Genomic DNA, 25,346 nt, shown 5'->3' on the forward strand with positions numbered 1-25,346 from the left:
AGTGAATTTTAAGAACCATTACCACAGGGAACAAAAATATATACATAAAGTAGAACCACCCAAACGTCCATGCACTGATAAGTGGGTAAATAAAATGTGGTGTATCCATATAATGGAATAGTATTTGGCAATAAGAAGTACAAAGTCCTGATACATGCTACAATATGGTCAAACTGTGTAAACACGTTAAGTGAAAGAAGCCAGTCACAGAGAACCACACATGCTATGATTCCATTTATATGAAATATCCAGGAGACAAATCCATAGAAAGAGAGAATAATGAGTGCTTACCAGGAGCTAAGGGAGTTTGGGGGAAATGGGATGTGATGACTGCTAATGGATATGGGTTTATTTTGGGGTGATGAAAATGTTCTAAAATTGATTGTGATGATGGCTGTACTACTCTGAATACACTCAGTCACTGAACTGTCCATTTTAAACGAGTGGACTGTATAGTATGCGGATTACATCTCATAAAGCTGTTTAAAAGAGGAGAGAAATATAAATTCTATGCCCAGCTCCCAAGGAACTTACAATCTAGCTGTAGAGGAAAAAAACATAGATACATACATAAGACAAGTATCAGAGATTTTAAAAAGCAATTAGAGAATTGCCTAATGCACAAAATAAAAACTCTAAGTTCAGAAGAAGGCTTCAAAGCCAAATGATCTGATAGTTTTCTTTTCTTACCCAACCATTCTTCTCTGATTTGAAGAAAAGCAATGGAGAGTTTGGATCTCATCAGTACGCTGCCGATATCAAAGGCCCCAAAGTTTCAATTTCCAAGTTTGTGAGAAATGGAATGACTAATTTAGCATTGCCAGGGAATTTTTTTAATCCTTCAGGATACAGGCTGTTGGGAGTTCCCTGATGGTCTAGTGGTTAGGATTCTGGGCTTTCACTGCCGTGGCCTGGGTTCAATCCCTGGTCAGGGAAGATCCCAGCAAGGCTTGCGGCATGGCCAAAAAAATAAACAACTAAAAAACCAGAATACAGGCTGTTGATGGATTACAGTGACTCTCAATTATCAACAGGGTCTTTGAAAGATGAATTTGGTGCTCTAAATACTTCTTACGTCCCGGGTTTGTCTTCACCTCTACCAGAGTTTGGGCCAAATAAACTTACATGCTCACACACAGAGGAAGATTTTCATATATAAGGCTCTGTGATACACAGGTGTTACAGGACATATACCATAAAAACGATATGTTAAAGTGCTTCCTATCCTCAGTGTTCCTAAAATTCTTCGTACTAATAGTTAAAAAGTGTTTACTGTGGGAGGGGCTGACCCAGAGAAAATTCCTACTTTAGGCAAGATAGGATTTTGTTTAGCAATCTTGTTTTGTCTTGGCGGGGAAAGTTACTGTAAGAACACCATTTGTATTTTTTCTAACACTTTTTGGGAACGTTATACATTTGAATATATGTTTTGCTTTCATTTCCAGAAAACATACCATTATCAATGAAAGAAGTCTTGGCCTGTATCTTAGAGCCTCTTTAATAAATGTTTGTTGGAGCATATTTAAAAGCAGGTGGTAATTACATTTTTAAAATGTTGCCCACTCTCACCACTCTTATTCAACATAGTTTTGGAAGTTTTAGCCACAGCAATCAGAGAAGAAAAGGAAATAAAAGGAATCCAAATCAGAAAAGAAGAAGTAAAGCTGTCACTGTTTGCAGATGACATGATCCTATACATAGAGAACCCTAAAGATGCTACCAGAAAACTACTAGAGCTAATCAATGAATTTGGTAAAGTGGCAGGATACAAAATTAATGCACAGAAATCTCTGGCATTCCTATATACTAATGATGAAAAATCTGAAAGTGAAATCAAGAAAACACTCCCATTTACTATTGCAACAAAAAGAATAAAATACCTAGGAATAAACCTACCTAAGGAGACAAAAGACCTGTATGCAGAAAATTATAAGACACTGATGAAAGAAATTAAAGATGATACAAATAGATGGAGAGATATACCATGTTCTTGGATTGGAAGAATCAACATTGTGAAAATGACTCTACTACCCAAAGCAATCTACAGATTCAATGCAATCCCTATGAAACTACCACTGGCATTTTTCACAGAACTAGAACAAAAAATTTCACAATTTGTATGGAAACACAAAAGACCCCGAATAGCCAAAGCAATCTTGAGAACGAAAAATGGAGCTGGAGGAATCAGGCTTCCTGACTTCAGACTATACTACAAAGCTACAGTAATCAAGACAGTATGGTACTGGCACAAAAACAGAAATATAGATCAATGGAACAGGATAGAAAGCCCAGAGATAAACCCACGCACATATGGTCACCTTATCTTTGACAAAGGAGGCAGAAATGTACAGTGGAGAAAGGACAGCCTATTCAATAAGTGGTGCTGGGAAAACTGGACAGCTACATGTAAAAGTATGAGATTAGATCACTCCCTAACACCATACACAAAAATAAGCTCAAAATGGATTAAAGACCTAAATGTAAGGCCAGAAACTATCAAACTCTTAGAGGAAAACATAGGCAGAACACTCTATGACATAAATCACAGCAAGGTCCTTTTTGACCCACCTCCTAGAGAAATGGAAATAAAAACAAAAGTAAACAAATGGGACCTAATGAAACTTAAAAGCTTTTGCACAGCAAAGGAAACCATAAAGAAGACAAAAAGACAACCCTCAGAATGGGAGAAAATATTTGCAAATGAAGCAACTGACAAAGGATTAATCTCCAAAATTTACAAGCAGCTCATGCAGCTTAATAACAAAAAAACAAACAACCCAATCCAAAAATGGGCAGAAGACCTAAATAGACATTTCTCCAAAGAAGATATACAGAGTGCCAACATACACATGAAAGAATGCTCAACATCACTAATCATTAGAGAAATGCAAATCAAAACGACAATGAGATATCATCTCACACCAGTCAGAATGGCCATCATCAAAAAATCTAGAAACAACAAATGCTGGAGAGGGTGTGGAGAAAAGGGAACCCTCTTACACTGTTGGTGGGAATGTAAATTGATACAGCCACTGTGGAGAACAGTATGGAGGTTCCTTAAAAAGCTACAAATAGAACTACCATATGACCCAGCAATCCCACTACTGGGCATATACCCTGAGAAAACCATAATTCAAAAAGAGTCATGTACCAAAATGTTCATTGCAGCTCTATTTACAATAGCCCAGAGATGGAAACAACCTAAGTGTCCATCATCGGATGAATGGATAAAGAAGATGTGGCACATATATACAATGGAATATTACTCAGCCATAAAAAGAGATGAAATTGAGCTATTTGTAATGAGGTGGATAGACCTAGAGTCTGTCATACAGAGTGAAGTAAGTCAGAAAGAGAGAGACGAATACCGTATGCTAACACATATATATGGAATTTAAGAAAAAAAAAAATGTCATGAAAAACCTAGAGGTGAAACAGGAATAAAGACACAGACTTACTAGAGAATGGACTTGAGGCTATGGGGAGGGGGAAGGGTAAACGGTGACAAAGCGATAAAGAGGCATGGACATATATACACTACTAAACGTAAGGTAGATAGCTAGTGGGAAGCAGCCGCATAGCACAGGGAGATCAGCTCGGTGCTTTGTGACCGCCTGGAGGGGTGGGATAGGGAGGGTGGGAGGGAGGGAGACGCAAGCGGGAAGAGATATGGGAACATATGTGTATATATAACTGATTCATTTTGTTGTGAAGCTGAAACTAACATACCATTGTAAAGCAATTATACTCCAATAAAGATGTTTAAAAATAAATAAATAAATAAAAGGAAAAAAAAAAAAAAAACTCCTAGAAATCTTATTATCAAAATATAAACTCTGTTCTCCATTTTTTTTTTTTTTTTTGCAGGACGCGGGCCTCTCACTGTTGTGGCCTCTCCGGTTGCGGAGCACAGGCTCCGGACGCGCAGGCTCAGCGGCCATGGCTCACGGGCCCAGCTGCTCCGCGGCATAGGGGATCTTCCCGGACCGGGGCACGAACCTGTGTCCCCTGCATCGGCAGGGGGACTCTCAACCACTGCGCCACCAGGGAAGCCCTGTTCTCCATTTTACAGTAAACTTAGAATAAACATACAGCCATTGGTGAAGGAAGCAGGTTGAATATTGCATTTAGTAAATCTGTTGAATACTGCATTTAGTAAATCTGTTGAATACTGCATTTAGTAAATACTGCATTTAGTAAATCTGTTGCATACCCGGGTGTGCAACAAGAGATTCCAGGAAACTTTCAGAAGTGACTTGACCACTGTTAAATAGCCTGGGATTAGTCAGACCAACTTTTAGGCAAATCATCCACTGAAACCTAAAAAATCCTGCAGCATCCTTAACTCAGACAAATAAGACAATAATTCTGAAAACAATTTGTTTAATAATAAGGACTAAGAAATAAAGTATTTAATTTTGAAATGTACCACACTCAAAACCCCAAGAAAACTTCAATTAGACAGACCTGAGCCCTTGTGCTTGCTTCAAATCAGAAATGCCAAAACAGCAGATTAGTGTTTAATTCGAGCCAACAGGTTTCTACTAGCTGTTTTCAACTCAAATTCTCCCCATTTTTCCCACTTTCCTTCAACCAGGTTTAACCCTGTCTGTCCCACTCTTTACCATATACATAAACATCTTCACTACCAAACTTATTTTTGAACACTATTTCAAAATAAAAAGAGCCAATGTCACTGTTTGCAGATGACATGATACTATACATAAAGAATCCTAAAGAGGCTACCAGAAAACTACTAGAGCTAATGAATGAATTTGGTAGAGGAGCAGGATACAAAATTAATGCACAGAAATCTCTTGCATTCCTATACACTAATGATGAAAAATCTGAAAGAGAAATTAAGGAAACACTCCCATTTACCATTGCAACAAAAGAATAAAATACCTAGTAATAAACCTACCTAAGGAGACAAAAGACCTGTATGCAGAAAACTATAAGACACTGATGAAAGAAATTAGAGATGATATGAACAGATGGAGACATATCCCATGTTCTTGGATTGGAAGAATCAACGCTGTGAAAATGACTATACTACCCAAAGCAATCTACAGATTCAATGCAATCCCTATCAAATTACCGATGGCATTTTTCACAGAACTACAACAAAAAACTGCACAATTTGTATGGAAACACAAAAGACCCCGAATAGCCAAAGCAATCTTGAGAAAAATGGAGCTGGAGGAATCAGGCTCCCTGACTTCAGCCTATACTACAAAGCTACAGTAATCAAGACAGTATGGTACTGGCAGAAAAACAGAAATATAGATCAATGGTACAGGATAGAGAGCCTAGAGATAAACCCACGCACCTATGGTCACCTTACCTTTGATAAAGGAGGCAAGAACATACAATGGAGGAAAGACAGTCTTTTCAATAAGTGGTGCTGGGAAAACTGGACAGCTACATGTAGAAGAATGAAATTAGAACACTCCCTAACACCATACACAAAAATAAACTCACAATGGATTAAAGACCTAAATGTAAGGCCAGACACTATAAAACTCTCAGAGGAAAACATAGGAAGAACACTCTATGACATAAATCACAACAAGATCCTTTGTGACCCATCTCCTAGAGAAATGGAAATAAAAACAAAAATAAACAAATGGGACCTAATGAAACTTAAAAGCTTTTGCACAGCAAAGGAAACCATAAAAGAGACAAAAAGACAATGCTCAGAATAGGAGAAAATATTTGCAAACGAAGCAACTGACAAAGGATTAATCTCCAAAATATACAAGCAGCTCATGCAGCTCAATATCTAAAAAACAACCTAATCCAAAAATGGGCAGAAGACGTAAATAGACATTTCTCCAAAGAAGATATACAGACTGCCAACAAACACATGAAAAGATGCTCAGCATCACTAATCATTAAAGAAATGCGAATCAAAACTACAATGAGGTATCACCTCACACCAGTCAGAATGGCCATCATCAAAAAATCTACAAACAATAAATGCTGGAGAGGGTGTGGAGAAAAGGGAACCCTCTTGCACTGCTGGCGGGAATGTAAATTGATACAGCCACTATGGAGAACAGGATGGAGGTTCCTTAAAAAGCTAAAAATAGAACTACTATATGACCTAGCAATCCCACTACTGGGTATATACCCTGAAAAAACCATAATTCAAAAAGAGTCATGTACCACAATGTTCATTACAGCACTATTTACAACAGCCAGGACATGGAAGCAATCTAAGTGTCCACTGACAGATGAATGGATAAAGAAGATGTGGCACATATATACAATGGAATATTACTCAGCCATGAAGAGAAACGAAATTGAGTTATTTGTAGTGAGGTGTATGGACCTAGAGTCTGTGTTACAGAGTGAAGAAAGTCAGAAAGAGAAAAACAAATACTGTATGCTAACACATATATATAGACTCTAAAAGTTTTTTAAAAAAATGGTTCTGATGAACCTAGGGGCAGGACAGGAAGAAAGATGGAGATGTAGAGAATAGACTTGAGGACACGGGAAGAGGGAATGGTAAGCTGGGACGAAGGGAGAGAGTAGCACTGATATATCTACACTACCAAATGTAAAACAGATAGCTAGTGGGAAGCAGCTGCATAACACAGGGAGAACAGCTCAGTGCTTTATGTCCACCTAGAGAGATGGGACAGGGAGGGTGGAAGGGAGATGCAAGAGGGAGGGGATATGGGGATATATGTATACGTATAGCTGATTCACTTTGTTATACAGCAGAAACTAACACAACATTGTAAAGCAATTATACTCCAATAAAGATGTTTAAAAAAAAAAAGAACCAACGGACCAGGAGAATGTACCAACTAACAAGGCAAATAAAGTTAAACAAAGACTCCAGGAACTAAGAATTTTAATTAAGAAAAAGGAAAAGAGCCCCTGAAAAATATGAGGCAGAATCTTGGACACTGATGAAATACCAAGAATTTTAAAAACTATTATTATATTAAGAAATAGTCCTGTCTCTCTAAATTAAACCCCGCTAGGCCTCTGCAACTTGCTTAAAAGAACTCCATGTGGTAAGTCCAATTGATAGGTTGTATTTACCTTCACTGTATTCAAGGTCCACCTCCCGTCTCACAAACACAAAATATAAAGTTATGATACTTCTTGGTAACTAGAAAAGGTGCGGAGATTAACCTTTTAAATCCCTGCCTGTCGTTCTCTGAGTTTTTCTCAATTTATCCACTTTTTAAAGTGTAAGAGTTTCCTCCTGTTTAAAGTTTAACTAGTCTTGGTCCAGTTTGGAAGTAGAGTCATTCTACATAGGTTTGGAGTCAGACTACCTAGGTTTGAATCCCACCTTTGTCACTCAGTAGTTGGGTTACTTTAACCAGAACTCTGGGCGGCTGTATGCCTCTTTCCTCGCCTAGAAACTGGAGATAATAGTATTTCCCATGGGGTTACTGTGAAATTATGCACGTGAAGCAATTATCATGCTGCCTCGCACACAAGGAAATACTCAATAACTCATCTATGACCATGTTAGTGCCGAACTCTTCCTGAGCCCAAGAGTTTACACTGACAGTTAACCGCAGATCAAGGAAAAATCAAAGAGGAAGCATTATTTATGCAAAACCCCCTTTAAATGCGTTCAGCCAATAGAGAGAAAATTCCCAGAAAAAAAATGTGCTTATAGTCCACAGAGGGTTCTTTTCTTCAGGCAGCTCTGTAAGTATAATTCATCCTGAATAATAATAAAGAAAGAAAACTAATGTATCTGGCTTTCAATTCTTCCTGGTTATCCTAAAGAAAGTCGGGTTTTGAGTTTTTTTCCCCCCCAGCATTGTTTATAAAAACCCAAGTTAACAAGAAAGAAAGAGTCCCAAATGGCCCAAGTTATTTTTAATGCAGAAAGACTTATGTGAGTTATGTATTTACCCTCCTACAATCTTTCACAATCTCTCAAGAGATTTTATTCAAATATCTAAAAAGTCAAGTTGTTCTTTGCTCAACATTCATTCAGGAGATGAGAAACCTGTGCTATTTTTCTTTAAAAGTTATCTCATTGGTCTAGTCCAAGATCAACTTCATCCCTCATATACAAAAATACTTTCTCCAAGACACCCTTGAAAAGAGTAATGGATGGTTCCTTCCAGCTATTGGAAATAAAGAATATAAAACTCTCTTTACTGCTGTTCATCAACACCTCCTCCGCACAGAGGGTGAAAAACTGTATCCCAGTACCACTTCACACCTGGTTTTTCTTTGACAAAAGGTTAGAATCCACTTTTAACTCTTCAAATCTTTCTGGACTACAAAGATTTAATATGAATCATAGTTATAGGCATGAAATTGATTCCAAATTTTATTCCATTTTTTTATAGTCTTCAAATATGCAAACTGATGTCTGATTACAAAAGGTGGAAAAGCAGTTACCTTAACAAACATAATTGGAAAATTCACATTTAAAAGAGAAAGCAGTATAGATGGAATCTTAAATCATATAGTAAAGAAAGAAAAAAAATTTTAATAACACTCTAGGCTACATTCCTGAATCTAGAAAAACTAAAGTCTATTAGCATTAAATGTCTTTGGGTCATACAGAGTATTAAAGAAATGGCTATAGGGATTAGTCTTGAACAGCAGCTAAATCGGAAAGCACAATTTACTTCTTCGTACTAGTGGGGAGGGGGAATCCAATCCTAATCATTACTAGGGGAAAGTTCAAGACAAACAGCTTTAAAGAAAAAAAAAAGCACAATTAGTACATTGTCAATAACTCAAAACCTTACTTTAGATCTTCAGGATTACTCTAAAACGTGACGTTTCAGAGCATAAATGTATTTACCGTTCCTATTAAGTTACACATTTCCTTGAACCAAATATTTTTCCAAAGAACCCATTCACACACACAAAAAAATTGGAAATAAAAATATCTACTCCTTTAAAAGTCCCTACAAAGTATATACAGAAACTTGTTTTCACATTTGTGATAATTTACAGAACTTGTTAGCAAAGCCTTATGAAACACAGCTATCCCACCCTCTGCCCTCGCAAATGAAGCAACAAAATAAGAAATCGAGGCAAATTCTCAAACAGAAAAGGAAAACAAAATAAAGCACCCAAGGGAGAATCAATCTATGAAAAGAACAAAATTTAGTAACAGTCTAAAAACAAAAGAAATTCTAATCTACACTCGAAACTCTTACCCTTGACAGCACAGAACAGAATATCCTGCCTTACACATTTTGGAATTACAATTCCGAAACGCTAAATCCAAAAACAAAGCCGCCCGGGGGAAAATAACAATTGCGCAACAGATCAACAGCTCCAACTTTTCCCTTGGCCCCGGCGCGGCAAGGTTTGCACGCTATAAAGCACGAAAGGGCCAACTGAGGGCCGCCGTGACAGCCAACCGACCACTGTCACGGCGGCCGAGGCCAAGCTCGCCCCCCGGGAGGCACCACGCCGGGATCGAGAGGCCGGGGGCGCAGCCGCCTCTGACCCCAGAGTCCACTGCCCCGCCGCCACTTCCCGGCGTGTTGAACGGGGACAACTCCCGGTCTTCGAGCCCGAACCTTTCCCTCGGCTCCAGGGGCCGCGAGGGGGCGCGTGGGGCGGGGTTCGGTCGCTGTACGTCGGGGCAGCCTAGCGCGCTGGGTACTTTATGACCTCCTCCCGCCCCCACCCTGGGGACTGGGCATTCTCGCCAAGCTGCCTAAGGGAGATCCCATGGATGGACCGATCGATTACTTTGCACAGAAGCACCCTCAGACGGCCCAGCGGAGTGAGGGCGCCGCAGCCCGCGCCCTCGGAGGTCATGGGCCGAGGGGCAGCGGCAGAGGGGGGACTCCGGCTCCCAGCCCAAAGGAGACCTCAGTTCCCCCGAGAGCGGCCCCGTGACTAGGCACATTTTTGCCGGTTCCGAGGCTGGGGAGCCGCACAGCCCCGGAAGGGCCGGGCCGCGCCGGCTCAGACCGCCAGCGTCCGCCCCCTCCTGCCCCGCTGCCTCCGGGCCGCTCAAATTCGGGAGGGGGCCCGGCCGGGGCTCCAACGGCCCGGGGCGTGGTTAGAGACGCCCTTCGCCCCACGCGCGAGGGCGTAGCCCCCCAGCACCAACACAGTCTCCCTCGGGGGCTGCGGGCGCGCTGTCAGTCCCACCACCCGGCCGCGTCCCCACACCCCTCGCAAGCCCTCTGGTCCCAGCTCCCCTCCCCCGGCCCCAGCGCAAGCGCAGCGGCTCTGGTGTGCGCGCGGCCGCAGCAGTCCCGGCTCAGGCCACAGACGGGAAGAGAGGCCAGCTGCGGCTGTCCCTCCCGGGCCGCAGCTCCCTCGCGCCCCCGCCCCCGTCCTGGCACCACCTGCTGGGACGGCAGTCCCGGCGGCGGCAGCTCCAAGTCCATCATGCTGAGCTAGGGACGGTGCTCTGAGGCTCCCCGACGGCGGCCCTGTCCCGGCTGCCGAGGCGCGGTGAGGACAGGGCGGTACTGGCGGCGGCGGCGGCGGCTGCTTGTCTAGGATCCTAGGAACTAGCTTCTCCGCGACTCGGCCCGACTCGCCGGCCGGGCTCCTGCCCGGCTCCGCCTCCCGACCCCCGAGGGCGGGGCAAGAGCCCAAGCCCTTCCTTCCCCCGCCGGCCGCGAGGTCTTAGCTTCCGAAAATCCCCCACCCCCGCTCCGGCTGACGCAAGAAGCTGGCGGTCCTGGGGCGGGAAAGGGCCGCGGGAGGGGGTAGCAGTGGGCGGCCGCGGGCGGGATGCCGGGAGGAGGGCCGCCTTAGGCCCCCGGTTCTCCGCTCTCAATTTACCCTTCCCGCAAATACAGCCAACGCTCTCCGCCCGCGGGATTAAGAGTTGTTTGCCGAAGGTCGCTGGGGTGCGGGTGCTTTGAAAGTTTAAACAGTTGGAACAAACACGCCTGGAGACCCCGTAAAGGCGCTGGTATCGGAGCTGCGCTTCCCTGATTTGGACTTGCAGAACCTTGCCCCGCTTTATCTCACCCCACCGCCCGAGAGTGGCGCCAGCCCCGGGGGCGGGGGCCGGAGGCTGGGACCCAGGCCGAGCGCACCGCGCGCCGCACTCTCTCCCCCGGCTCCCCTCCGGGGCTTGGGCCCGTTGGACTTGCCCGGGGTAAATGAGGACCGCGCGGGGAGTTCGTGCTCGCAGTCACCCTGAACGCCCTCCACTTACTCCCACGCCTTGCACTCTCGTCAGGCTCTAGTCGCCGAAGGCAAATGAAATCTCTTTTGCTCGGAGAGTGGTCGATGTTGCCCACCCGGAGCGTTCTTTTCCCGCCAGACCGTACACGCCACACCACAGATGGCGTCCTCTAACACCGTGCGATGCTACTACATGTCATAATCCTCAGAAGTTTTCTTTTCACGTACTCACAATATAATTTTTTAAATAAAAATCCAAAAGACCAAGTTATAAAACTGCAGTGTGGACCCGTCCTGTGAAAACATGTACCTAGAAAAAAAATTAAAAGTCGTTCCTCAAAATATTAATGGTTGTAGGATCATGAATGATTTTTATTTTTCTCTTTGTTACTTTAAGTATGTTTTAATTCTACGATGAGTATGTATTACGTTCCACATTAAAAACAATTATTTAAAAATTAATCATTGCCCAGAGGAAACTTCAAGTACTTGAAAACAGGAATATTGTGAAATCTTATGATTTAAAAGAGAATAGATGGTTTGATTTTGCTTTTTTCTCTTATGCAATAGCAATCTTTCTAACTCTTTAACAAGCCTGGTTTTCAGTTTCTAACTTCTTGGAATTATGCAAAACCAGGTGAAGTAGACAGTTCCTGGAACCGGTTTTACTATTTTATTCAAAAACCTGACGCCCCCCCCCCCCCCACAAAAAAAAAAAGCCTGACTACAGCGGACCAATGCCCCCAAAGCTGCACAGAACTTACTTTCTCTTGGTTGCATAATTTGACACTCCCAGGATTTATCTGTAAATTTACATGTTCGAATATTCCTAAAGGTAAGTGAAGCCCAAATTAATCGCTTGTAAATGAAGTAAGTTTCTTCAACTTGAATTAAACTCTTTCAGCTGTTATGTGAAAAGCCTACAAAATGATCTGTAGGCTAACAACAAGCTCAGGAGAAATGATTTACAATGAACTTGACATGAAACATGCGAAGACAAAATGAAATGACATTTGTGCGTCAAAGAAGGGCACAAGAGTATATTGTTAACAATTCAAGTTACTTATTAAAATTAGTACATCCGAGAAGGTAGACTGTGAGCCCAGGAGGCAGGAGGTAACAAAGTCATATACGACATGGTTGCTGCCCTCCAGGAGTTTATAAAGTGTTTGGTATTTCCTTGTTAGGCAACAAATTTCCATGGAGTTTAGACTGAATGAAATAAACTCTACTTTTGCAAAACTGCAATTACTGGGAGTATATTATTTCAGGCACCTGCAGAGTATGTATTTTCAAGGGGAGGAGGACAATATGATAAGAGTCTGAACATGTTTAAGAAAAATAAAGGAAACAGCTAAGGAAAAGCTGTTTGGCATTGTATGGTGGTTCAGGATAAGAACAGTGAACCCCAGTCTCAGACCACCCACATCAAGGAGGTTCCTGGTCTTTGCAGAATTCTGAAGTAAGATCATATTCATGTGAGAACCTAGGCCTTGCCCTCTAAACTTATATATTGTGCTATGAGGGCACAGATACTATGGATTGAGAAGTTCCAGGAGAATGCTGACTTTTCTCTCTTATCCTGGTGCCATGGCAGTTCTTTTACTGTCTTTTACCTCTAAACTTATATATTGTGCTATGAGGGCACAGATACTATGGATTGAGAAGTTCCAGGAGAATGCTGACTTTTCTCTCTTATCCTGGTGCCATGGGAGTTCTTTTACTGTCAGGCTCTCCTTGCTATTTTATTTTTTCTCTCAACTAGTTTTACATTCTACTAACCCTTGTACATTTCCATTGCTGTCTGAGTTCTTTGCCATCTTTAGAAAGAGAACCTTCCATGTATGCTTGAGATAGGGCAGAATTGTAGTACTTTGCCCCAGAGTTTTCATGAAAAACAAGCATCATCAAGTAATCCTTCCAAGTATACAAAGTTTGGATAGTGATGCAGTGACCCATTTATTTCAGCTGCTTCTCTGTGATCTAATCTGCCAAATTTGCAAGGCCCAAGAAACTATCTACTATTTCAAAATCCTTCATCACCTTGAGGCTTCTTCCCTCTTCTTTTCACTTCCTTTTAACTGTACTCTATGTTTGAGCCAGAAAATATCCAAACTCCCTTGGAATTATCATTGAAATTCTAAATTTGTCCAGCTTACAATTTAAGCGTATTGGGTAGCTAGTTTCCACAGATGGCACCCAGTGAACCCCCCTCCTGATATTGACGTGCTTGTGTAGTCCCCCCACATTGCAGCAAGGCTGGCCCTGAGACTTGCTTTAACTTATAGAAGGAGGCTGGAAGTGACACTATGCCAAGTCTCCACCTAAGCTTTTTTTTTAATTAAAATTCTATTTTAATTACTTATTTTCTTGGCCATTTAATTATCACTTTTCTTCCACAAAAACTTTACTGTTGAACTCCAAATGTTTAACAGCTTCGAGTGAAACTAGGACCATAATTCACTACTTCTGTAGGTTTTAGAAAGTTATTTACAAATGTCAGGAATACCACAAATTTGACATCAAGAATCATCAGAAACTTTAAAAATCTTCAGTTCAAAAGTTCATGTGGACCAATTTTAGTAGGTTCATAAAGTTACATCTTGCTACCTGGGTGCCATAATATATAAAAAAAAAAAACACCGTAGAAATACACAAACAAAATTTTCCTTCATATTATAAAAATTACCTGTCTACAATCCTTAAAAAGTTGTAATGCACAAGAACCACTGAGCTCCAACTACCTTTCTTAATTTTATCACCACATCCTCTATGCAAATCATATGCCCTGGTCAAATTAGTCTTTTCATTTTTTTCCAACTATATCTATGATTTCCTACCTCTATATGTTTGTTCACATAGGTTTCCCACCCAAAAGTCCTCCTTTCACCCTTTCTCTTGCAATCTCATGCCCACTTAAAGAACTGATTCAAATAAACCATTCTCTATATAAAGATGTCCCTATCCTTCCCAACTGGAAATGATCTTCTACTATTTTTGGTGCCCTGTATCACTTACCATTGCCTGTCTATTCTATTTGTTACTTTTCCAATTAGATGTTAAGTTCTTTGGCATCTGTTGGCCACAACAGCTAGGTTGGTAAATACTTTATGCTATACTTGGCATTCTAGATGTTGAATGGGGATGAATATGATTTCACTTTCTGGGAGTAGTGGCATAAGCAGTGAAAGAGGTTGCATGGACTCGGGGGTCAACATCCAATTCCAGTTCCTCTGTGTTACTTTGAAAAGAATCACCCCCTCTGACATCAGTGTTCTTAGCTCTAAAAAGAACGGGATGCACTAAGTAAACTTCTAAGGCTCATCTTGCTCTAAGATTGCTTTGCTTGGTAATTACTTCCTCTTCCTTTTTACAAATGAAAATGCACATTGATTGCTTATCCATAACCATGTTAAATTTAAAAAATACTTTACATGCAGCATTTTACATTTGACAGGAAATTATTGTTAGCAACTGAGAACAACTACACTGAAGAGATGTATTTAAAAACAGAAGTATCAGAAGAATTGCATTTTACTGTCATCTGTTCCAAGACCTCAAAGATGCTGGTTTAGAAAGGAATCACTGAAACACTTAAAATATATATTAAATACCTCTAGCTTAGGTTTGTTGACTTTGAAATATGACTGGAGAAAGAAGTATTCATCTAGCCCACTAATTTAAAGAAACATGAAATATTCTTTTGATATTTTCTCAAAATTTGTCATATGTGTCTTCAAAAAGAAAGATTAAATTTAATTTCTGTTAGACTATTATTCACTTTTATTCCTTTTCCAATTGGAATATATTTTAATTCATGTGTTCAAAAAAATCAGGCAAGGAAATATAAAATTATGTTGATTTTTAAATAACATGTTAAGGTTTTGCCATATTTGAATTGCCTACTTCCATCCAAATTTAATTCTAAATCAGGGAAGTCATCTTAATTGCAATTAAATAGAATCTTAGGTCTTAATGAAAATAACGTTGAAGGTACGTTACCCAAATCACCTCAAATTCACAGAAATTAACATTTCAATGCATTTTGCTCTGAAATGAAATGAAACAGTTGTATATCACAAAAGCCAGTTTTAACTCGTATAGTTTCCTGCTCATAGTAGAAACCGTGCTCTACAGGAACTGCAATGCAGTGAGTAAAGAGAAAAACCCAGAAGTTTAAAAGAGTGCTTTTTAATTATGTATGTTGATACCTACGTAAAAATATATGCATAGGAAAAAAAAAGCCTGAACGTATACGCTCCAAAACGTTAACCACAATTATTCCGATTAGTTAGATTACTGATGATTTTTATTTTTCTCATTTTTGCCTGCCTATATTTTCCTAAATAAACATATATTACTTTTATAGTAATAAGCAAAAAAAAAAAAAAGTGGCAGTGGGGTGTAGGGGTAAGGGAGGAACACCTGCTTTTCTCCCAAGACAGTGGGTCCATCTCATTTTCATATTGAATTTTAACCACAAGCTTTACTAATCTTTCCATTCTGCATTTACTATAGTGGAACCTGGAGAACTTGACCACATCTTTAAGAGTAGTTGATGGTAAGGGTCTAAAGACCCTTTGCTCTTTCAATCTGCTGCTATATTTGCAAAGTTTCACTCAGCAGAATAGGAACCCCCAGATAAAGATGGAATTTTATGAGTACATAGAGACTAAGAACCACAGCTTCCTAGTGATATGCAAAGTTGCTCATACAGAATGTTGCTGTATGGGGACATTAAACAGAGTACAGAAAAACACTTACACCTAGAGCTGTGTCTCTAAGACCGGTTACCAAATATTAATAATGGATGTTGAATATCAGACACTTTTCACTTTCATCTTTGTACTTTTCTGCATTGTTCAAATTTTTACAGTATGCATTTTCAGAATTAGGGGGGAAATCCACTAAACTGTTTTCATTTTGGACAAAAAAAAGCAAAATGCAATGACGGGATAGCAGAGCATCCTCATGGACAGGGCTTGCAAAGTCTTTAACATTCAGAGGCTAGAATGTGAAAAAGGGAAGTAAGATTTGCCAACATATTTCTTTCTGGCACAGACTCTCATTTTGACCTTTGAGTAATACTGGAATTAAAAGAACCTTTAGAGATCTTCTGGCCCAAAGATGGCAAGTAAGTTTTACTTTGGTTGCTAACACCGGTTGATTGGTAGTAACTGCCTACAATGATTTGCTGAGAAGAAATCAGAAGCAGCTTCCTAGTTTGGTAGAAGAGTTTCAGTGATTGATTAACAGTGTCTGCCATGGGCACAGACAGATAGGAGTGATTATAGTATCAGGTGTTTCCCCTTCCTGATCTAGTCCAACTCTCTACTTTTACATTTGAGGAAATTGAGGGGTGAAGTGGTTAAAAATGATCACAGAACGAGCTTTTGGCAGAGCCAGGTGTAGAATAACATTTCCTGACCCCTGGTATTATGTTCTTCCAGCACAACAAATTGATTTGGACTTTTGAAAGCATATCTAGCACTGGGCCAGACCTAAAGCATCAGGTATAAATTTTATTTACATGTCAGCACCTTAGTTTTGGAAGAGATTTAATAACCCAGTTTATTAATGATAATAGTTATTTCATATATTTTATAAACATCCCCTACAAATCATGGCAATGTGACTAGGCCCAATATTATAAATCAAAAGACTGCAAAACAGGGCTTCCCTGGTGGGGCAGTGGTTGAGAGTCCACCTGCCGATGCAGGGGACACGGGTTCGTGCCCCGGTCCGGGAAGATCCCACATGCCGCGGAGCGGCTGGGCCCGTGAGCCATGGCCGCTGAGCCTGCGCGTCCGGAGCCTGCGCTCTGCAACGGGAGAGGCCACAATAGTGAGAGGCCCGCGTACTGCAAAATAAATAAATAAATAACAGTTGATGAAGTGTACCATGCTGGGCGTTAGAGGGAAGACCAAGATGAGTTAAACTTGGATCCTGCTCTCAAAGTCCTTATAGTCCTGTAATAAAACATTACAATTGACCATAGCCAAGAAGTGGTGAATGCCACAGGGCCGGCAGTCAATCTGCCGAACTTAACGGCAGACGGTCACAGTTGTCTCTTCAGTTTTAAAGAAAATTGACACAATGATTTTTGTAAAACAGCTTTATTGAGGTATAATTGACATGTAAAAAATGGCATATATTTAAATATACAATTTGATAAGTTTTGATATATATGTGTGAAGCCATCAACACAATCAAGATAATGAACCCACCCATCATCCCCCCAAATTTGCTTGTGCCTCATTTAACTCCTGTTTTTCCTTGTCCGCCAACCCATCCCCAGGCAACCTCTGATCTACTTTCTGTAACTATTAATTAGTTTGCATGTTCTAGAATATTATAAATGGACTGAGACGATATGTACTCTTTTTTTAATCTGGCTTCTTTCGCTCTGCATAACTGAGATTCATATATGTTGTTGCATGTAACAATAGCTAATTCCTTTTTATTGTAGAGTAGTATTCATCGTGGGGATATACCACAGTTTGTTTATCCATTCACATGTTGATAGATATTGGGTTGTTTCCATTTTTTAAGTTACTAAGCCTTCATGTATAAGTCTTTGTATGGATATACATTTCATTTCTTCTGGGTAAATATCTAGGAGTAGAATAGCTGGGTCATATGGTAGGAGTATGATTAACTTTATAAGAATCTGCCAGGCCTTTTTCAGTCCCACCAGCATTTTATACCATTTTACAGTCCCACCAGCAAACTATTAGAGTTTCAGTTCCTCCACATCCTTTCCAAGACTACTTGGTATAGTCATTCTAATATATATATATATATATATATAAAATCACTGTGGTTTTATTTTTAATTCACATCTCCTAATGACTAAAGATGCTGACTATCTTTACATGGCACAGCAATTTTAATGTGTAATATAATGTTTTTTATATGTTGACTGAGAGGAAGGGATACATCCCTACAGTATGCTTCATTGTTAGTAACTTTGCTGTCAGATAAATCAAAGAGTTATGGTAAGAAAATATCATTAACTATTGATTTAAATGACATTTAAAAATCCAGAAAATATAGAATATGCATCTTAATGCAAATTTGAGTTATTAAAAAATAAGCTACAGAATACTAAGATTTTACTTTCACCTGGTGCCTGAGAATTTCTTCCACTCACCATGCATTGATGGACCCACTCGTGGTTCCTGAACTGCACTGAGAAGCAACAGGTATTATCGGTTTCTTTTTCCTCCTTGACTCCTCTCCTTTTGAAACCCTACTTGTTACCATGAACAATTTTAACCAAATTGGTTAAAATCATCTATTAACCATCCTGAAAAGGCACTGCAGTTTCATTATTTAGGGGTCCTAACACCAAATAAATAGATATTTTGTGACAATACTGATTTTTAAAATAGAGGAAGTTTTTTCTGCACACTATAGACTTCTCCTTAAAGGAACATTACAAAGACACTTTTTTACTAAAGTTTGCCTATTCTAGTCTCTTGGGGAAGTAAGACTGTATAGTCAGCAGCAAGAAATATGTCCTTTCAATTTCAATTGTCCACTCAAGGAAGAAGGACATATAATACCAACATTTAATCTCCTTATAATCAATTCAATTAAAAAATCATTGTGTGTACTGTGAGGTGCCCCATGCGAGACTTGCACTGACTGAGAACACACTATGTATGAGGCTCTACTTCCAGACACCTTATATGTGTTATTACTAATCTTTACAACAACCACTTTACAGAACTCAATCTGGTACAGTAACTTGGCCGAGCCACACAGTTCCATGATTCAGTAACTTGGCTAAGTTTCCACAGCAGAGTTCAGGTGAAATCTTAGGTTATTTTTACTTATTTATTTTGTGACCGCTCCTCGCAGCATGTGGGAACTTAGCTCCCCTACCAGAGTTCAAACCCATGTCCCCAGCATAGGAAGCACGGAGTTCTGACCACTGGACTGCCAGAGAATTCCTTGAAATCCTAGGTTTAACTCATTCCAAAACCTTTGTTCTTTTCACTGAGCCAAGCTAGTCCCAAGATACCACCCAATTCTTTGTGAATAATTAAACAGTGTAGGGACTGTGAGCTATACTATAATTTTTGCCATGGACCTCATTTAAGTGTATGACATACTTTGAAGGGTGAACCATAATTTTATGCTATGGGATATAATAAAGCCATAATTTTCACATTGAAATTCAATTTAAGATTTCCATGTATTTGTTTTCCTTTCTTGATTTCTGCTTACCAACCCTCTATTATTGATCTAAATCTGTAAATACATAAAAAGGAAATTATAAGGGCCCCTAGAAACCTGGATTTGATTGCTAGTGGCTCATAGGTGGATATGAAGAACATCGCTCTAAGGAATATGATTCAGATTTTATGGTTTGATACCATGGCCCAAGGTCTTCAAAGCCAACTGCCAATCAGTGTCAGATTCGATCATGGGACTGTATCAAAATTCTCTCTTTTACTACAGATCACCTTCATGATTGCAATAGTCTCTATTTTGTTTTGAGTGAGTTATGCATTAGTCCAGGGGTCCCCAACCCCCAGGTCGTGGGCTGATACCGGTCCATGGCCTGTTAGGAACCGGGCTGCACAGCAGGAGGTGAGCACCAGGTAAGCGAGCAAAGTTTCATCTGTATTTACAGCTGCTCCCCATCGCTCGCATTACTGCCTGAGCTCCTCCTCCTGTCAGCATTATGGTGAGTTGTGTAATTATTTCATTATATATTACAGTGTAATAATAATAGAAATAAAGCACACAATAAATGTTATGAGCTTGAATCATCCTGAAACCATCCCCCCACCCTGGTCCGTGGAGAAATTGTCTTCCACGAAACCAGTCCTTGGTGCCAAAAAGGTTGGGGACTGCTGCATTAGTCACTCACTATAGAGTGAATGTCTTACTTCTCAGAAGGCTTAAGTTGAGAAGTGTAGTTATGAGGAAGAGATTGATATCAACGTGGCTAACAGAAGAAAAATCAGATACCACTTAATAAACGTAATAATAATATAAAAATATTGTAGGATCATTAAAAATATAGTAGATTTGATATGGGTATTCAAAAGATGTAGAGCAAAAAGTTCAAAAAAATGAAAGATAAGGCTATAGGAAAGTTCAAGGATAAAAGGGTAAAGGAATATAATGGGGAAAAAAGTAACTTTATTTAAACATTGATCATTTTAATGCAGAGTACTGTAATGATCGAAACTAACAATGACCCAGTGTAATTTCATGGTCTTCATGAACTGGCGTTAAGGTACCCAGAAGTACATTGTGTTTACCATTATAGAGTGCTTTTCTCTAAGAAATTCTCTGTGAAGCAGCAGAGGATTTAACAATCAAATAACAATCATGCACTCTTTTTTTAAAAAATAAATTTATTTTTATTTATTTATTTATTTTTGGCTGTATTGGGTCTTTGTTGCTGTCCGCAGGCTTTCTCTAGTTGCAGCGAGTGGGGGCTAGTCTTCGTTGCGGTGCGCGGGCTTATCGCGGTGGCTTCTTTTTTTGCGGAGCATGGGCTCTAGGCATACAGGCTTCAGTAGTTGTAGCACGTGGGCTCAGTAGTTGTGGCTCTTGGGCTCTAGAGGGCAGGCTCAGTAGTTGTGGTGCATGGCCTTAGTTGCTCCGCAGCATGTGGGATCTTCCTGGACCAGGGCTTGAACCCATGTCCCCTGCACTGGCAGGAGGATTCTTAACCACTGCGCCACCAGGGAAGTCCTACTCTTTTTTTTTTAATTGAAGATAGTTGATGTACAATATTATATAAGTTACAGGTGTACAATATAGTGATTCACAATTTTTAAAGGTTATACTCCATAATTATAATCATTATAGTTATAAAATATTGGCTATGTTCCTCATGCTGTACAATATACCTTGTAGCTTATTTTATACATAATAGTTCGTACCCAATCCCCTATCCCTATCTAGCCCCTCCCTCTTCCCTCTCCCCACTGGCAACCACTAGTTTGTTCTCTATACCTATGAGTCTGCTTCCTCTTATTTTGCTATATTCACTAGTTTGTTATATTTTTCAGATTCTACATATAAGTGATATCATACAGTATTTGTCTTGCTCTGACTTATTTCACTTAGCATAATACCCTCCAACTCCATCCATGTTGCTGCAAATGGCAAAATTTCATTCTTTTTTGTGGCTCAGTAGTATTCCATTGTGTGTGTGTATATATATATATATATATATATATATATATATATGCCACATCTTCTTTAACAATCATATGTTCTGAAAGCATTAGTACAAATTACACTTTCTCTAGCCTATATTTTGATAAATCCTGCTGGGTACTATGACACAGAGAATATAAGCACTAGAGACAGATCTGAGTTTGCTTACTTCCTAGCTGTGTGATCCTGGGAAAGTTGATTTATTCACTGAATCCATTTCCTCATTTGTGAAATGAAGGTTGTTGTGAGGTTAACTGGCATAACGTATATAAAGTTACCTGTGAAGATGAAGCAGTTAGATCCTCTGAAATGATAACCCCAAACCAAAAAATTAGGATGTGAAAAGCATTAAAGTAATAATAGACTACTGCCAATTCATAAATATAAACTGTTTACTTCTTCTCATAAACGCTTGATATTTGGCATAATGAAAAGAACAACTAGTCTGAACTTGGAAGACCTAGAGATTCTTCAAAATGAAAATAAAGGGGTTGGCTTAGACATAAGCTCCTCAGGGCCAGAGACTTTGTTATTTTGTTTTATCCCTATTGCTTTTTATTTAACTTGATATGGGAGACTCTTGATAAATATTTGTTAAATGAATAAATGATTGCATGAATAGACTTGTTGATTTCTAAATTTTCTTCCAACATCAACACACTGCTTTTATAAGAAGATGACAGGAAAGAGACTGCATTGTATAAACACTTTTGTTGTGTTGTATTAGGGCACATGCATTAAAAATATCAACTGCTGGTTTGGCTAAGACCTTGGTATTTATATTGTAATAGGGAGGCTGTGTATGTCATTTTGTACATTTTTTGCTAATAGATACTTATTCATTTTCTACTCATCAAGGAATTTTCTGAGTCAAAGGAACATGATCTTGAGGGAGACTGTAACATGAGGTTTGCTTTATTGTGATGAGGGAATGTCAGATTCCGAATAGAAAATATTTTAAATAATTTTTAATAATGGCAGTGGAAAATAAGGAATAATTCTTAATGTTCTCTGCAACTCTTTATGTTTGTAATTTAGGAGCCACTGCTGGCTGAATTCTCTGGTACTACTGCCAAGAATTTGAAGACTGCATAAACATTTTCATTTGCTGAAATGTTAATGTCTTAATTTCAAAACCACATAATACTTAGTCCATTAGAGCTAATGACCCCTACCATTCACTTTTACATTGCTACCTAACTCAGAAATATTTTACAGTCCCAATTCTACATATGGGATTGAATGTGCTATTTAAGCCCAGTGGCTCACTGTGAGCCTGCAGAAGGAGATCAATATTGATCTCAGCTGCTTATCTTTGGTCTCAGTGGATTTGGCACTGTCACAACTGCATGATTTCAGGGACTCAGCAAATAATGCTTCCATTGCCTACTACATACTTTTTAAAAAGTTTCCTACTTGCTTCTCAATGACTAAATTGTTGGCACTGGTTTTCTCTGAGTGGTAAATTTAGGAGTAGGGGAATGTTTACTTCCTACCTTATGTATTTCTAATTGTTTGATTTTTTTTAACAAGCACTAATTATATATTAATATTTGAATAAGTAACATATGCTCATAACTCAAATATTTAAAAACTATAAAAGGTAAAAGTCTCTCTTCCTTCCCTATCTCACATTCATTAGATCTCCTCCTTTTTTCTCTTCCCAATCCACTGTTACTGGTTTCTTGGATATTATTTCAGAATAGTTTATGTATACGCAAGCAAATACTTATACATATATATTTTTCTTTTTATCACACAAAATGTAGCAGATAGATAGTGCATACTGCTATGCATCTTGCATTTTTCATTAAATCTAGCTTAGAGATTTTCCCATGTTGGTACAATATATAGCACATCCTCACTATCTTCCTTTTTTTAATTTCTATCTTTTTATGGCTGTATAATATTCCATTAGTATATATAAGTGCATCATGATTTATTTCACAGGTTTTGTATTGATGGTCATTGGATTGTTTCCAACCTTGCTATTACAAGTAATGCTTTAATGAATAACCTGTACCTAGGTCATTTTATGTGTCAAATCTATTCATAGGATATATTCAATTAGAAGGGATTGTTGGGTCAAAGGGTATGTGCATTCATAAGATTGATTGATCTTGCCAAATTAACCTCTATGGACTTATTCCAATTTACAATCATACAAAGATAATCAAACTTTTAGATTTTTGAAAATCTGATATGTGAAAAATGATATCAGCAGAGCTTTAATTTGCATTTCTTATGTGAATATCTTTTCATGTATTTATGGAATTTTCCATGAGTTGTTATGATATTGAGATTTATAATAAGAAATATATATTTGGTTTTCTGGCACAGAGCTCCTAAAACCCTTGGAATTTCCTAAGTGATGAGAGCAGTAAAGGTGTCTCATGTTAACTTTTGGAAAGCACCTCAGGTTGAGGGCTGGTTGACAGGGGAGCCAACGATGTGATTAGAGGGTTGGAACTTTCAGTCCCACCACCACCTCTCCACCTCCAGAGAGGGGAGATGGGCTGGAGATTAAGTTCAATCACCAAAGGCCAATAATTTAATCAATTATGCCTGTGTAACGAAGCCTCCTTACAAACCCAAAGGAAGAGGTTCAGAGATCTTTTTGGGGTGGTGACACATGGAGATTTAGGGAGAGTAGCGAGCCCAGAGAGGGTTTGGAAGCTCCTTAACCTTTCCGCATACCTTGCCCTATGCATCTCTTCCATCTGGTCGTTCCTGAGTTATATACTTTTATAATAAACCGGTAATCCAGTAAGTAAAACATTTCTCTGAATTCTGTAAGCCGCTCTAGCAAATGAATCAAAACCAAAGAGGGGTGTGATTGGAAACTCCAATCTATAGCCCTTCTTTAGAAGTACAAGTGACAACCTGGACTTGCTACTGATCTTTGAAGTGGAGGGTGGGTATTCTTGGACTGAACCCTTAACCTGTGGGATCTAATGGTATCTCTGGGTAGATAGTGTCAGAACTGAGTTGAATTGTAGGATAGCCAGCTTGTTGGCATGGCAAAACTCCCCCCACCCCACACCAGAACTCTTTAGTTGTTTATTCATTTCCATTACCCATTTTTCTATCGAGTTGTCAAAAAAAATTTGTTTTGGTCTTATTTATTTATAATAGTGCTTTGTATCGATATATAAGGGATATTTGTACTTTGTAATATAAGTTGAAAATACTTTTTCCTGGTTTGTCATTTATCTTTTCAGTTTAATTATATCTATAGATCTATATAGATCTATATCAGATCTATATAGATATATATATCACCATGTGTATATATATATATATATATATATCGCCACACAGATATTTTTTCATTTTTACATAACTGAATTTATCAATTTTCAAATGGCTTCTGGATTTTGAGTCACATTTATAAAGACCTTCCAAGGTTATAAAGAAATTCTTCCATAATTTTCTTCTAGTAATTTTAGTATTTTTTTACATTGAAATATACGATTTCTTTGTAATTTATTACACAGTGTGAAGTATGGATCCAGTTTTATTCCAGATGGCTATCCAGTTATACCAACACCATTTATTGAAAAGTTACTCTTTTCTCTGATGATTTGCAATGTCACCTTTTTTTTTTTTAATTTTATTTTTGGCTGCATTGGGTTTCATTGCTGCGCGCTGGCTTTCTCTAGCTGTGGTGAGTGGGGGCTACTCTTCGTTGCGGTGTGCAGGTTTCTCATAGTGGTGGCTTTTCTTGTTGAAGAGTACAGGCTCTAGGCACATGGGCTCAGTAGCTGTGGCTCGCGGGCTCTAGAGTGCAGGCTCAGTAGTGGTGCAAGGGCTTAGTTGCTCCGTGGTATGTGGGATCTTCCCGGACCAGGGCTTGAACCCATGTCCCCTGCAATGGCAGGTGGATTCTTAACAACTGCACCACCAGGGAAGCCCCGCAATGTCACCTTTATCATATATTAATTCCTTTATCTACTTGGGTCTGTATCAGAACATTCTCATTGGTTCCATTCATCTGTATGTTTATTTATGGACTAGTCCCACATTGTTTTAATTACTGAAGC

General features: G+C 39.4%; 1 protein-coding gene across 5 annotated transcripts in view; it reads right to left on the reverse strand.

The window, feature by feature from the left end:
- NFE2L2 (NFE2 like bZIP transcription factor 2) overlaps positions 1 to 25,346 on the reverse strand; it is a 76,833-nt gene that overhangs the window by 26,281 nt on the left and 25,206 nt on the right. The window contains exon 1 of one of the 5 annotated variants that reach the window (XM_079923552.1): positions 11,144 to 11,281. The exons of 1 other annotated variant lie outside the window; for it this stretch is intronic. Coding sequence is in view for 1 of the 4 variants with exons in the window: in XM_079923549.1 (XP_079779675.1) it covers positions 10,317 to 10,361 (45 nt within the window). In the remaining 3 variants the exon portion in view is untranslated. Of the gene's footprint in view, positions 1 to 9,164; positions 10,510 to 11,143; positions 11,282 to 25,346 lie in introns of those variants that run through there. 3 more of the 5 variants (XM_079923549.1, XM_079923551.1, XM_079923548.1) reach the window with 3 other exon arrangements.

Source organism: Stenella coeruleoalba (assembly GCF_951394435.1).
Source record: "Stenella coeruleoalba genome assembly, chromosome: 6".
NCBI lineage: Eukaryota > Metazoa > Chordata > Mammalia > Artiodactyla > Delphinidae > Stenella > Stenella coeruleoalba.